This window comes from Lissotriton helveticus, chromosome 5_1, assembly GCF_964261635.1.
Source record: "Lissotriton helveticus chromosome 5_1, aLisHel1.1, whole genome shotgun sequence".
Classification (NCBI taxonomy): domain Eukaryota; kingdom Metazoa; phylum Chordata; class Amphibia; order Caudata; family Salamandridae; genus Lissotriton; species Lissotriton helveticus.
The window spans coordinates 1,678,525,616-1,678,541,509 of NC_136065.1; the positions used below are offsets into that span (position 1 = coordinate 1,678,525,616).

The 15,894-nt window shown below is 46.3% G+C and overlaps 1 protein-coding gene across 1 annotated transcript in view; it reads right to left on the minus strand.

Annotated features, from left to right (window-relative positions):
* LOC144753772 (dehydrogenase/reductase SDR family member 4-like) overlaps positions 1-15,894 on the minus strand; it is a 184,210-nt gene that overhangs the window by 72,900 nt on the left and 95,416 nt on the right. The window contains exon 6 of the mRNA XM_078641348.1: positions 10,091-10,142. Within this exon, the coding sequence (XP_078497474.1) occupies positions 10,091-10,142 (52 nt within the window). The remainder of the gene's footprint in view (positions 1-10,090; positions 10,143-15,894) is intronic.

Sequence of the window (15,894 nt, forward strand, 5' to 3'; positions counted from 1 at the left end):
AGGATAAACAGATCAAACTGGCACAAAGGGGAGCAAAGTATACAGTGCTGAGCATTGAAAAACTGGAAAAATTACCATTTACAGTAGCAGAAAAAACAGCTACAGAATGGCTTATTCATGGCAAAATAACTCTGCCTGTCTCTACTTTTCATTTTCAGTATTGCCTCAAACAAATGCAAGCAGGTAAATATGAAAGGTTGGGTAAAGAACACATTAAGATATCCTGGGATTTACCTTACGAATACAGATGTTGGAGTGGGGGTCGTGAAGTGTTTCTAAGCGGTACACACTGTGAAAATGCACTGAGTAGATCACTCATATGTCAGGGCATTTCTGTACACTGGGCTTGAAATGGTTCTGTGGCAAACTTGTCCTGCCACCTGCAGGGTACACCATCTGCTGTGATTAATCCAACATTTGGCCAACTTTCTAACAGGAGTTACCTCATGCTGAATGATCAAATTTGCTGTGGTATGTTGCCAGGAATCCCATATCTGGTAATGCTTAGCTCCAGGGTTACTTGTTGTATGCAAGTATTGTTCCCCCAAAAAGACACAATCAGGGAGTTGCCTCTATGGCCTTCATTGAATGTTTCTTTTATATGTTTTGATACTTTAAGCAGAATGAAAGCCATGCTTTTGCAACAGACCGTGCCTTTGAACTCGGCCAAAGAAATCTATGATCTACAAAATGCAAGGACTTCGGCTTATATACAGGCTCTAATACGTACAAACTGCCCTATACATTTCGTAAAAATGATGGGACATATCGTAAATATGTCTGATACGAGCGGGATTGTACATGTATTTAAGACCTTATGTTCAGGACTGTTAACACCTTTTCAGGCAGTGTTCTGAATCATTCCAAACTTCGTGCATTCGGTGTTTGGTGATCTGCCATTAATTCTAGCACTCGTTGCAGGAATCCTGTTTCTATTCCCACTACTACTACTACTACGTTTTGGCAAGCCTATCCACCGGTGTCACTCCCAGCAACTTGGAGAAAGCTCTCCTAGAAAAGAAGTGCTGTGAGCGCATAGTGCAACTTTTGGGCATTCCTCGGAACTTAATACAACATGCTTTCTGTCATTTAGACCAATCTGGCAAGATTGCATCTTACCTGTTCTACGCTGCCTGCTTTGCAGTGAAGAATGCATGCTAGACATCTGTCTAACACTCCCATGAGTCATGCCAACGGATATCGATACTCTGCTGGACCCGATAACGGCCCATGCTCTGTGTTTTCCCAGAGACTACCAATCCTGATGACAGCATTCGTTGGGATCTCACAGACGCTTCCTGCTGCTGTTGAGGTACGAGATGGATCAACAGGCACGGAGGTAACAACGGACACAAACATTGCTGTGGCATCCCATACTGAAAGCGATGCTTCACATCTCTGTGCAGTTAACCTTCTAAACGAGGTGTTCTAACTGTCACTGACATCGGTAGACGATCTTTGGTCTACAGGAGTAGATAATTTCATGTTTACACCAGACCCATACACTGACTTTGATTCGGCTCACAGTGTACAGGGGAAGATATGAATTTGGCCTCCATATTTTCAAAACAGAACAAAACTTGGAACACTTCCTAAAATTTACTTTTTTCTAAATTTGAAAATACATGGCAATTCAATCTACTTACAGAAGAACTATTCATATAGAACCGCCTTCTTTGAATACTTCTAAGGACACATTGTCACCTTATTTTCCACTACTTCATTTAGTACCATGTTATGAAATAGCTTTGTTTTTTTAATTATTGTCAACCATTTCGTCATATGTATATATTTCTATTAATTCATATTGCATTTATTTCCGATTAGAATGAAAAACTGCTTTGAAATGTACAATACCTTTTCATTACATGTTTAGCAAAAGTTTTGTTAAACTCCTTTTAGTATGCCTTTACAAATGTTTTTTTGCAACATGTGGTACTCAGTTTAATCTTTAGCATTTAATGTTTAGCATTTAGTATTATCTTTCATTCGAAAGTGAAGTGGGTGTTGTATTCTGCTTTAGGTGTCTGTTTATGGGTTTTCCTGAAACATGTCCTTATATAGGCATAATTCGCATTGACCTTATATAGGCATAAGATCCCAGTCCTTATTTAGGCATTAGCCATGCTATCCAAATACAGGCATGGTCACCTACAACAGTCCACCCCAATGTCACAACGAGTTCTTAGAAACCAGACCCTTAAGCTCTTGGGAGTTCCGCTAGCACAGGATTATTGATTTCTCCAAGAACTCATTTATTATGCATGAACCGCTATTCCTTAAGGGTTCATTCCTGACGTCTTCCTCTGCCCGACTTTACGTCAATGCTAACATTCCAAGGCAGCCCCCAGGTATACATATACCTTCCCTTGCCCAAGCAAGTGGGAGGAGACCTCAACTTTAGAGGAGCCCATGTCCTGGCCTGACGCACTGACAAGAGACGCTGTCATCCCTGCTCGCAGAGAATCCAGCTTCCAGTGTTCTGACTCCCTTCACAGGGTGTTAGAGTTCGAGACCCAGAAAGAGATTCCCACCTCTCTCATTCTCAAGGTATGGATCTGACGAGAACCTAGAGGGACACTTGACATACCAGACTTGGCATACTATACTTTACCATACTATAGCCAATCATACTATAGAATACATCACCTACTTCTTACCTTGTACTAAACTTAGGTTAGGTACACTGGGGTAGACCTAGTTAGAGAAGCATCTTATGAGTACTCACATTTTTAGCTTATGTTATTTATGTATATGCATATATGTGTCATAGCTTAAAGATAATGCTAGTGCAGTATTATTTCTTTCCACTGCTGACGCTGTACAAAATATATCTTGCATACTGTCTTACGATTGTAACAGCTCATATCTTACACGAGAAACAAGACTGTTCAATAAATCCTTTTATTGAACTGCCCGTCTATTCTTTCTGTGTTACTCTGAAGAAACTAAGCATGCACGATTAGCTGAGTGAAACTGTTATCTGTTGTTTCCACAATTCTGAGAGTGTTCCGATTCCAAAGGGAAACAAAGTTGTCATGTTTATGTGGTTGCCAGAAACTACTCCCTTCTTGTTTACAAGGAGTTTCTAGTGGCTCTGAGTTAGCTGGCACAAAGTAATTAAGTTTAATAAACTCAATAGGGGCATACTGACCTCAGTCCCATGCCAAATATATAGGGTATATTATTTCAATGAGCGGAGCCTATTAGGGAAATAGGAATTGCACTACAATAGTGGATGGCCGTGTTTCATTTTTCGACGATCCCTAAGTGGTGTGGGACTGGCTGGATATGTTCAAGAGTGGCTGCGAAGGGGGACAGAGCCTCAAGCTGCCTAAATCAAAACGCCTCTGACTAAACAGACGAGAGGGCATCATCAGAGCACCCCTGAAAAAGGGACAATCGGGGAAAGAAAGAGCAGCTGCACTCAATGCAAGATCTTCCTTGTGGATGTCTTAGGAGCACTTTCTAGAGTGACAACAATCCTCTTTGTCCTATCAAAAGCTTGGTCTGACATCTTTTCTGAGGACCTCGATGCAGGACTCCAGATAATCCAGAATGCCTGATGACCTCTGATGCTGCTGACCTTTATATATCCTTCGACCCTATGAATCCTCCTTTTCCGGGTTGATGGGTGGTAGAGACTCATACGAAGTACAGTCTGCTTGCTGTTCCATGTCAACTATCCAGATTTAGTATTGGCTCATGGTCTCAGAACTACTTTGCTAGGGTATACTGGTTCCTTCACAGAGTCGGCGATGCAGCGCATGCAAGGTACATTGTTTTGTTCATTTAATTACTTACCTTACTCTTGTCCGTTGTATGTCGGACTCCACTACCCGCCCACCCTTCCCCGCCCCTGCCCCGCCCACCACCCTGCAGGACTCCCACAGTGAGCCGCCACTGCCTTCTACTCTCCAGTATACCCCTTGAATGTCCGCATAGATAAACTATTGGGATCAGAAGAGTCACAGCGCAGGTCACAAGCACAGGACACTTAGGCCAAATGTACTCGGACTATAAACACTTATTGATTTGACTCCTATGTGGGACGCACTTTATCCATCCCTACCTGGCAACTATCTCCTTGTGATCTACATGAACCAACATTTAGAGAGCCTATAGGATACCAAATCACAAAATACTTTACCACAAACACGTGACCCACTTCTTATATCAATATAGAAAGCAATGCCTTTAAGGTTGTGGAGTGGGGACACAGCCTCAGTCAGTCTGTGAGTCTGGAGTGTTCGCTCCGGACAGAACTGTTCTAGTAGGTGGGCTCAATTAGGCGCTTGCAAACTGAGGACAGAATCAACCTGAGGTTATTCCATCCCTGTGCGATGAACGGGAGAAAGATGCCAAGGTGTTGGGGAACCTCGAATCCTTAAGACAGCAGTAGTACATGACAACCGCGCATGCAGGGTGGGCACGCATGATTGTTGCTGGCATTGTTCGCACACACAGAGGTTAAGGAAAACCCATTACCTAAAGCCCAATCAGAAGGGGGAAATGATCTATTCCCAAACTGGCATTCATGAAGTATGTCCACGGTTCTGTAGGCAGTTGTACTGAGCCAGGACCCTTACGGAGGGGAGGAATCTTGGTGCCAGATGTAGGAGCCCAAATACCGGTCGGTAACGGCCGATTTCGGCCGTTACCGACCGGTATTTAGGATTTGGCCTGTAGGGGGCATGTCATTTACAGAATCGGTAAATTTACAGATTCGGTAAATATACAGAATCAGTAAAATACCCATTCGGTAAATTTACCGATTCTGTAAATGAGATGTAGGTGGCACTTCAAAGAGTGCCACAGGCCCTTAAGAGTCGGTATTTTAAAATACCGAATACAGGTGTGCATGCACAACTGTGCAATGTGACACACAGACATGCCCTTAGGGCATGTATGTGTGCCACATGTTACACGTGCCTGTATTCGGGGTGCTAGAGGGTGTCAAAGTGACACCCCCTGCACCCTTGCAGGATTCGGTATTTACCGAATCGGTAAATACCGAATCGGTATTGCCCATTGATTCCTATGGGCTTCAAGGCCCATAGGAATCAATGGGAAATACCGAATCGGTATTTACCGATTCGGTAAATACCGATTTTTACAGATTCGGTATTTCAAAAAATAAATACACCTACATCTCCCTCCTTCTAATTTACCGATTCATAAATACCGAATCGGTAAAATTCGGTATTTATGAGTCGGTAAATTAGAATTACCTACATCTAGCCCTTGGTGCCTTCATGGACAGGATGAACCTACCACAGCTGCCAGTGGAGGGACAAGCAATACTCGGTGCCCCTGTTTTGGATCAAAGCAGCAATCAAAGAGCTGGCATGGGGGAAGACATCTGAGACAGACAGCCTCCCAATCTAAGTTCATCAGGTGTATATTGAGCACCTAGTTCCAAGACTTGCAGAAATGTATACTAATTCCGTAGATTGTGGCCACCTATTGGCAACAACCAGGGAGGCCCTGATTGTATTCATCCGTTCAAGTTATTATTATTATTATTATTATTGGGTTTTGTAAAGCGCGTAGTCACCCGTAAGTATCCCAGCGCTAAGATTCGATCTGACCAGAGGGAGGCTCAGGAGGAAAGGGGGAGGGGGAGGGAGATCAGGGGAACAAGTGTGTCTTGAGCTGTTTCCTAAAACGGATATAGTCAGGTTCCATCCTAAGGTCCCGGGGGAGGGAGTTCCATAGACGGCCCGTATTGACGGAGAAACGCCGTCCGCCCGTCCGCACCTTCTTCACTCTAGGGATAGTGACTAGGTTTTCATGGTCCGAACGAAGGGCTCTCGGGGCTTTATAGGGTCTGATGAATTTTTTTAGAATAGGGGGTCCTTTGTCCTGTAAGATTTTATGTGACAGGCAAAGAGCCTTGAAAGCCACTCTCTCTCTCACTGGAAGCCAGTGGAGCTGCCTCAGGGCTGGTTTAGCGGAGGATCTCATCGGGGTGTTAGTGAGAATCCTTGCTGCAGCGTTCTGGATTCTCTGCAGTTTGTTGAAAGTTGCCTCGGGAGCGCCCAGATAAATGGCGTCACTAAAATCCAGCCTTGATATGATAAGGCCTTGGATTATTAGTTTCTGGGAAATGGGAGGAAGCAGGGGCAAGATCTTTCTGATAGCTTTAAGGAGCCCAAAGCAGGTCCCGGCAGTTTTTGTGGCTTGTGTCGCAAAGGTCAGATCTTTATCAATCCATATTCCCAGACTTTTAACCTCAGACTTGGGAGTAGGGGGTACTCCCAGAACCGGGGGCCAGATGTTCTGCGGGAGAGAGAGCCCTTTCTGGCCAAGGAGGAGAATGTCCGTCTTTGAACCATTGAGTTTCAAAGATGACCTATTCATCCAACCTTGAATTTCTACCAAACAGTTGTAAAGGTCTGATGGCTCCTGGCTCGGGTGAGATAGGGACACCACTAATTGTGTATCATCAGCATAGCTGATGATCCTCACCCCGAATGGTGTAACAACCTCCTCCAACGGCGACATGTAGTCAAGTTCAAGTTAGACATTTGTATAGCGCACTACTCACCCATAGGGTCTCAAGGCGCTTGTGGGAGGGGGTGAATTATTTATCGAATAGCCAGGTTTTAAGTTCCTTTCTGAAGGAAATGTGGTTCTGTGTGAGGCGGAGGTGAGTGGGGAGAGAGTTCCAGGTCTTGGCCGCCAGGTAGGAGAAAGACCTTCCTCCCATGGTGGATCTGTGGATGCGCGGAACTGCGGCAAGCGCTTGGTTGGAGGATCTTAGTTGGCTTGGTTGGAGGATCTTAGTAAGCCACTGAGTAACGTTAGTGATGTAACGGTGTATCGACCGCTCTCTATGTTAACTTAATACTGCAAACTTTAAAGTAAGATATTTGTAAATCGGCTGCAAATCTATCTTCCTCAAACACTTTTATCACTAAATGTATCACATAACATAACATCCGGCACCTTTATCGTGTTTTGGATGAAACAAAATAAAGATCAGTTTAATAAATCCTTGGGACTCTCCATGGACATACGGAAGACCTTTGAAATCCTCAGATGAAATTTCCTGTATGCTGCTATGACCCAAATGCTGCATGGACGAGAGGGCTGGAATGAATGGGTTGGGTTGTTATATGACAATGTGCAAGCACTGGTACGCACGGGAAGGATAACATTTGATCCTATTGAGATCGATTGGTGAACATTGCAGGATTGTCCGCTTGCCCCAATTCCGTCCACACTGGTGGTTGATCCATTTGCTTGCCTGCTGCGACTGGATCGCAGGGGCAAAGGGATCTCACTTCAGGGAGGAGAATATATATGCTCGCTGTTCGCGGACAACCTGTTGATATTTTTAGAAGCCCAGTCTCTGCAGACTGCATGAGCCCCGAGGACCAGTGCTGTCCCTAGGCATTCAATGGAACCCATGTCCCTTATGCACTTGGGGATCAGGGTATTTTATACGGATGCAGATTACTGAGAGGGTAACCTCTGAAGCATGCTGTGGGGCCTTCAAGGCAATGTGGCCTTTCAGCAAACGCTACAGCTCCATGTCATGGCCTGAATCAGACTGCCAAAAATGGTGATCCTGCCTAGAGTCTTTCATTATTTTGTGTACCTTCCAATTTGGATACCTAGAGTGTGGATGCGCTCCTTGAATGCCCTGACCCAGCAACTGATATGGGATGGATAGTGCACTAGGGTGGCAGTAAGTAAGCTCCTGCGGCTGACAATTGGTTGCCCCAGACTATGAATTATACTATTTGGTAGCGCAGCTCCAATGGTTTGCTGGCTGGCTGGCTAGCTAGACTCAGCCTGCCAGAAATGGACAAGCTCTGATTTACACAAAAAGAAGGAGGGCTGTTGGCCATGATATTGACATGATATTAAGGCTCATACAACTGCACAAAATGAGGCTCCTTTGTACTGCTTTTATATTTTGGAGGGGATGCGCCACTGGCCATGAACTGCCTGCGACCCCTTTGGTGGTTATACTGACCGCTAGAGAAGGGTACTTCACTGCACGTCAACTGAGGCCCTGGATGGAGATAGGCATGGTGACTTTGGGGGATTGTTACTCAGAGGGATTGTTCTGAACTTCAGAAGAACTAATGGCAGAGGATAATCTGCCTAGTGCTCAATTCTTAACCTATAGAGTACTGGCTGAAGCCATGCAACATATCCTTGGAGCTTTAAATCCAGAGACCCCAGTACACGATTTATTGCAGGTGCTGGTTACATTTGGTGAGGACAGACACCTGGTCTACTGGTAATATAAGATGGCACTGGCCATGAGGGCGGATAATCTACCGACCTTGAAGGCCACGTTGGAGGAATACATTGGTAGGTCCTTCTTTGGGACGCAATGGGAGAAGACTCTACAGTGCCCCTACATTCACATGGAACACCAGATTTAAGTTCACACAATTTAATTATCTACACTGCACATAGCTTACACCACACAGACTAAATGTTATTCTACACACTGCAAAGCTTATCTGTCCCAGATGTGCCCTGGCTGATGAAGGCTTTCTCCATATGGTATGGAAATGCCCCATCATATCTAGCTTTTGGTTCCGAGACGCTCTCAGACCTAGAATGCACTTTGGGAAGATGCCAGTTGCACACAATAGAAATGTGCCTTCTTGGATTGTATAACAGGAAACCTGAAACGAAAGTAGCAACAGATTGCTAGATTTGGAATTGTGGATAGCCTATAGAGATATGTCTTGACACTGGAAATCCCTCCATGACTCCCAGCATCGTAGGAGGAGAAACAGGCATCACCTGAGGGGCGGCAGTGCTTGCTGAGAAATTTAGAGGGTTGCCGAACAAACCCGTTGTGGCCCTGTGGGTGAGGGGGTGAACAGATTCAGGGAATACAAGGTCCAGGAACTAACTTAGGGCACGGTGGCACAGACTCCCCATGACCAATACCCTGGAATGGCTTAGTGGCAGAACAACAATGGTCAGATTGGTGCCATCCTAGCACACACAGGTGGGCTGTGGCATCCCAGAGATGGCCTCTAATCGAGAACCCTCCTGGTGAGCTCCACAGCCCCCTTCCATCTCCTAGATCTGGTTTGGTACAACATTAGTAGATCTCTATGGCTAAAAAGGCAGTTATTACTAGTAAGATTTTCCTGTTGGTTGTTGTTCATTTCTTCTATGACAACTTTGTATATGGTGGAAATGGGTATGGACCCTCAAGTGACGCTGAAGGTGATGTGTTGATCAATGTTACTGCTGATACTCTGACATTCAGCTCATATGATTTTGATGACAATGGTTACCAGTAATGGCATTTGATGAGATGTGATGACTAGTTAAATTGCATCTCAATGAGACGCTCACTGGCATTGCAACATATGAATGTAAACATCTGCGTAAACAAATTATTTTAAACCTGAAATTAAAAATATTTCTTAAAAAGGGTCTGCTTCCATTTTTCTGGAATGCACATCCCAAGCTGTGGTCTCCATGAGGGAATCATGACTCTTGAGTCAGCCCTGCACAGCAGCTTCACAATCTTCATGGCACAGGTTGGGTTTTAGGGACTCACCACAGTTTGCAGGCACTGAGCATATCAGGTTCCTGCAGCCAGAGCCAGCCTCACCAGACTTAGTCAATGCATTTGCAGAATCCCCCCACCCCTGTCAGTTAGATAGGCAATTAAACAGTCCCACCTTCTGGGCATCCACAGATGAACAACTTTGGAGGACTTGAGAGAAAGGCGCTCTTCTGCAGCCATACCAAACATGAGACAACTTCCCAGGCTCCACATGTTTTTCCAGGAAAGAAGTGGCTCCTACAGCAGTAAATCCATTTTGTGTTACGACTCTTGTCTCTTGTATGACAGTGAAGGGATTCTGAGATCACTAATTGCCTGAAAAGCTGCAAAACCAGCCTATTTTAGGTAGTTACATCATATCCGCATTCCAAAGATTCATGGTGAGTATGAATAAAAGCCTAGCAATATAGTCTTTTGAAGTGCTGTTGTTTATAGAACATGAAGCTGGTGTGTGTGTGGTTCCACAGGTGATACAAGCTTCAGAAAGCCAATATCGCCCTCATAATAACAAGGTTTTTAAGAATTACTTACCAGCAATGGATTGAAGCCAACTACGGATGAGGTGAACACAATGGACCCTCCCCTGCAACAAGAAAAGTCCAACAGGTTTCATTAAAGAGTGTGAGAAGATCAACAAAGATTAGGCAAGAAAACATTTCATTTTGGTATTGTCCCATCTTATTGTCACACTGTGCCGCTTCTCGCACTGAAAATGGGGACTGCACTCACTGTCACTGGCGATCTTTTGCCCACTTTCCTGTCTCAGAGGCAGTATGGGCCTGCTGAACTAAGGTCAGCCTCGAACTCTTGTGCTCCATCCTACATGCGATTTCCCTATTTCTGTAGCATAGTGCACACTGTCCTGGGCTAATGGAGATTGATGGAAAATGATATCCCTCATCCCCCATTAACTCTCCCCATCAAACCAAATGGGAAATGTTAGAAGGGGTTGGTAAAGAGAATGGGTCTGATTCAAAGTAATTTTCTGCTGTACAGATAACTCTCCAGGTCCTGAACGTCCTGCAAACCCAAAATGCAGCCATCGCTACTCAAATTAAAGAGCACTATATTACACTCAGTGCCCTCAAATCTCAGCCCTGAGTAATGTTGTTTTCTCCTTGCCCCAGGAGTCAGGTGAGGGTTGCTTACTCTTTATTTGTTGTTGTTGCTTCCCTGCGCACATGCACCTCTGTCCTCGTGCCTTCCTCGCTCGTACTGCCCTCCTAATTGGAAGTGGTGTCCAGTTCCCTTCCTGCCCTGTGGCCCAGTGCAGGGTCCTAGTGCCCTTCACCCCAGGCCACTAAATCTCCCCCCTTTGTCACAAAGAAATGATGAGAGAAGAGAGAGAAAGAAGAAGTGTAGATATAGGGAGAAGAAAGAGGAGATAGCTCAGAAACAAAGAAATTATGAGAGTGCATTCCCATCACTGCATTTCTTCATTAAGTGTTTTTGGCCTTCTGCTTGCTCTTTTTGGGTAAGTCTCTTCCTGTAATTCTTCTGCTGGCTCTTCACCCTTGTCCGTTCCCTTTCCGTTGTGATCCATTGCTTCATTTCCTCCTGTTGCAGTATCTTGGCCATCTTCATTCAGGGTCTTCAGTCCTTTGAAATGAGAACTGTTTTGTGTTATTCGGTGATGTTCTGATACAGCCATAATTATTGTCCCCTTCACGTTTATGATCGTTAGCGGTTCCTTTGAGAACAGACATTCTTTGCAGTCACTGATGCACTACCACTGCCTCTTCTTCTTTGAGGTGAGCCAGGGTGGCATGACGCCTTGCATCTGCATATGCTTTCATCTTTTTTTAGCTTTCTTGTGTTTCGCTGCAATGCTGCTGTGCTCTGGTGACGACTTTGCTTCTATCTGTGGTAGCCTCGTCCTGCTTGTCCTCCCCAATACCAACTCGGCGGGGTATCTTCCTGTGGAGCTGTGCAGTGTGTTTCTATAATCTCGTAGAACCTGACATAGGGCTTGTCCGATGGAGTTCTGCGCCAGCTTAGCTTGTTGGACAGCTTTCTGTATGTTCCCATGAACCGTTCCACCATGCCGTTCGCTTGTGGCCACAGCGGTTTTATCTTCCTGTGATGAATGCCTAGGTAGAACATGAACATGAACTTTCAGAACTCTTCTTCTGAGAATGGAGGACCGTTGTCTGTCTTTAGAGTTTCTGGAGAGTCCCAGGCCGCAAATATGTCATCAAGGATTGGTAGCGTCGCTGTTGCCGACGTTGATGATACGTGTCGCACTATGGGGAATCTTGAGTACTCGTCAATGATCACGAGCAGGTAGTTGCCCAGCCCATGTCTAGTGGCCCAAAGAAGTCAGATGCCAATGTTGTCAACACCGCCCTTGGGAGTTCTGACATTTGTAGTGGTTTGGGTTTGGCTGGCTGTCCTGTCGTTTGACAGATGTGACACGTCACAATGGTGTCTCCCACCATTCCATCCAGGCCAGGGAACCAGACTTTCTCCCTTAGCAGCTTTTTTGTTGCCACCATTCTGTGGTGTGACTGGTGTGCCAAATTGACAGTCTGTTGCCTTAGGGAACTTGGTATCACTATCCTTGTTCCTTGCATCATTATTCCTTTTTCTGTCTCCGACACTTCTTCGTGTATCTTCTTTAGAGCTAGCATTTCCTCCTTGTTTACTCCTTCTCCCCAGGTGCAGTTGTTGGTAATGTGTCTCCATCTCTGCATCCTTGTTGTTTCTTTGGCCAGCTGCAAGGTGGCATCTTTCGCTGTCTCCTGCTCTACCTCCGCTAATGTTATTGGCGCCAGAGTATTTTTGTTTAATACAAAATTGAGATATTCCTCAGCCATTGATGCTGTTTCTGGTGACTGTGGTAGAGGGTGTCTCAACATGTAGTCAGCCGGGTTATGTTCCTTTCCGGGCTCGTGCACAATTTTGAAGTCATAGTCCATCAACCGTATGCCTCAGCGCTCAATGCTAGGTGGCATCTTTGCCGATGGATTGCCATATATTGTCACCAGAGCCTGGTGATCTGTTATGATGGTGAACGACTTCCCATAGATGAACATGTGATAGTGTTCACATGCCCATACCACTGCTAGGCTTTTTTTTTTAGTTGGCAGTATGCCTTCTCAATGTCAGACAAGCTTTTGCTTGCATACACAACAATCTTTCTTGGTGAATCTCTCCCTGGCAGGTGTTGCGCTAGTATGGCTCCTAGCCCGACTAGGTTGGCATCTACCGTTAGTTCAGTGCATAGCAAAGGGTCAAAAGAGGCAAGATGATCTACAGTCACTATGGCCTCTCTGATGGCTTCAAATACCCAACTGCATTCCTGTGACCAGAGGAACTTCTGACCTTGCTTTGTTAGCTCTCGGAGCAGTGTGCTCACTGTGGCGAAGCCCTTGATACAGCGAGAACAGTAACTGGCAAGCCCCAAAAATGACCACACTTCTGCGACATCCTTCAGAGGACTCGCGTTTCTCAGTGTCTCTAGTTTGCTGAGATCTGGCCTCATTCCTTTCTTGGAGAAAATGTGATGTGATGATGTTGTGCTACCGGCTTGATCGTCTCTTTGATGTTCAACGTTATTTGTTTCCCTTTCAGTTTTCCTAGGCCCCACAGGAGGGCCGGATTTTCCTGTAAAATGTTCCCTTTTTCCGACATGTGGTATGTCATTGCTAGTAGACCCATCCCCTGCGCCGTGACATTGCTTAGCAGGCATGGTGCTGGGATGTCACCTCTCAGCACATGTATCTCTTCTTGGAAGGACCTGTCCTTGTATGTTAAGGTCTCTGCGAACTTCCCCATGTTCTCTACCGGCTTCTGGGAGCCCCACTTGAACACATCCAGAGTGGAAGGTAATAGCGGCAGCCTCACTTTCATTTTCTCATACTCTGACATGCACATGATGTTGCATGTGGCCCCGCTGTCAAGCACGAACCGTGTATTATGTCACCCTACTTCAATGTCCATGGTTGCAGTTTACTTTCTTTGATGCTTATCCACGAGATGAATGTGCTCTTGTCTCCGGTCTTCCTTGGGGGCATCAGAGATTAGATACAGTTGTACCACGCTCACAGGTGCTGCCGTTTCTTCAGACTGATCAGAGGAGCTGCAATTCGCTGTTTCCATGTGTCTGGCATACCTGCTAGTGGTACTGGTGGTCATCCGTGGTTTTGCCGTTCTGCCCTGCTCGCTTCTGAACTGACTGCTCATGCAGGCACTTGCAAAGTGATTGTCCCCATTGCATTTCCTGCATCTCTGGCCCAACGCCGGGCACACCCCGACGTGCGGAAAGTCGAGTCCGCATCTTTAGCATGTTTGTTCGTTCTTCTTTGCTGGTGAGGCCGCCAGGTATTTTTCTTCCTGCCGTTTCCCGTAATGCGATTCGCTTGTTCCACTATTTTCTCTTTCCCCAGCTCGATCACTTTGGCATGTGCTGTTGCTCTCGCTTCCGGTGTGGGCCATGGTCAATATCTTCTCCAGCATCGTTGGTTCCCTCAGGACAAGTGCACAGAACTCTACAAGTCAAGTCAAGTCAAGTCAAATAATTTATATAGCGCGCTACATACCCATAGGGTCTCAAGGCGCTTGAGGAAGGGTGGGGAATTAATTGTCGAATATCCAAGTTTTAAGTTGCTTTCTGAATGCTAGGTGGTTCTGAGTAAGGCGAAGGTGGGTGGGAAGTGAGTTCCAAGTTTTAGCTGCCAGGTAGGAGAAGGATCTACCTCCCATGGTGGTTTTGTTGATGCGAGGTATAGTGGCAAGGGCTTGGTTGGAGGATCGTAGCTGACGGGAGGGGGTGTAGAAGGACAGTCGTGTGTTGAGGCATTCGGGTCCAAGTTCGTAAAGTGCTTTGTGTGCGTGGGTTAGGAGGCGGAAAGTAATCCTCTTATTTACGGGGAGCCAGTGGAGGTTTTTCAGGTGACCGGAGATGTGTTCTTTACGCGGTATGTCTAGTATGAGCCTGGCTGAAGCGTTCTGGATGCGTTGGAGTTTTTTCTGGAGTTTTGTGGTGGTACCGGCGTATAGGGTGTTTCCGTAGTCCAGGCGGCTCGTGACCAGTGCCTGGGTGACCGTTTTTCTAGTTTCGGTGGGGATCCAGCGAAATGTTTTTTTCAGCATGCGAAGAATGTTGAATCAAGATGATGAAACGGCGTTGACTTGTCTGGTCATCGAGAGTGAGGAGTCCAGGATGACGCCCAGGTTCCGTGCGTGGTCCGTCGGGATGGGTGCTTTTCCAAGGGCTTCTGGCCACCAAGAGTCATCCCAGGCGGAGGGGGAGGTGCCTAAGATGAGGACTTCCGTTTTGTCCGAGTTCAGTTTCAGACGGCTGTGCCTCATCCACTCGGCTACTTCTTTCATTCCTTCGTGTAAGTTGGCCTTGGCGATGTTAGGGTCCTTGGTGAGTGAGAGGATCAGTTGAGTGTCGTCAGCGTAGGAGATGATGTTGAGATTGTGTTGGCGAACGATGGCTGCAAGGGGGCTCATGTATACGTTGAAGAGGGTGGGGCTGAGTGACAATCCTTGTGGCACGCCGCAGATGACTTCAGAGGCCTCTGACTTGAATGGTGGGAGGCGGACTCTCTGGGTTCTTCCGGAGAGGAACGAGGTGATCCATTCCAGAGCTCTTCCTTGGATTCAGACGTTTTTGAGGCGTTGTAGAAGGGTGCTATGACAGACTGTGTCGAAGGCAGCGGAGAGGTCGAGGAGGATGAGGGCGACCGTGTCTCCATTGTCCAGTAGAGTTCGAATGTCGTCTGTTGCTGCGATAAGTGCGGTCTCAGTACTGTGTTTGGCTCGGAAGCCGGACTGTGATGAGAAGAGGGATTTGTTGGTTTCGAGGAAGGTGGCGAGCTGGTTGTTGACAGCTTTCTCGATGACTTTGGCCGGGAATGGAAGAAGCGAGATGGGGCGGTAGTTTTTGAGTTCGGTGGGGTCAGCTGTGGGTTTCTTCAGAAGGGCGTTGAGTTCTGCGTGTTTCCAGCTTTCCGGGAAGGTGGCGGAGTTGAGGGAGCAGTTGATGACATCTCGGAGGTGTGGTGCTATGATGGAGACTGCTTTGTTGAAGATGTGGTGAGGGCATGGGTCAGTTGGGGATCCTGAGTGGATGGAGTTCATCAGGCGGATGGTGTCCTCAGTGGAGATTGGGTTCCAGTCGTTAAGGATGTTCAAGGGGGGTGAAGGTCCTGCAGAAGGTTGGGTGGGTTGGTCTCCGGGTCGGTTATCGAAGCTGTTGTGGATGTCTGCGATTTTGTTGTGGAAGAAGGAAGCTAGGGAGTCGCAGAGGGCTTGGGAGGGGGTAATGTCGTTGGAGTTGGCTGATGGGTTGGTAAATTCTTTGACGATGTTGAATAATTCTTTGC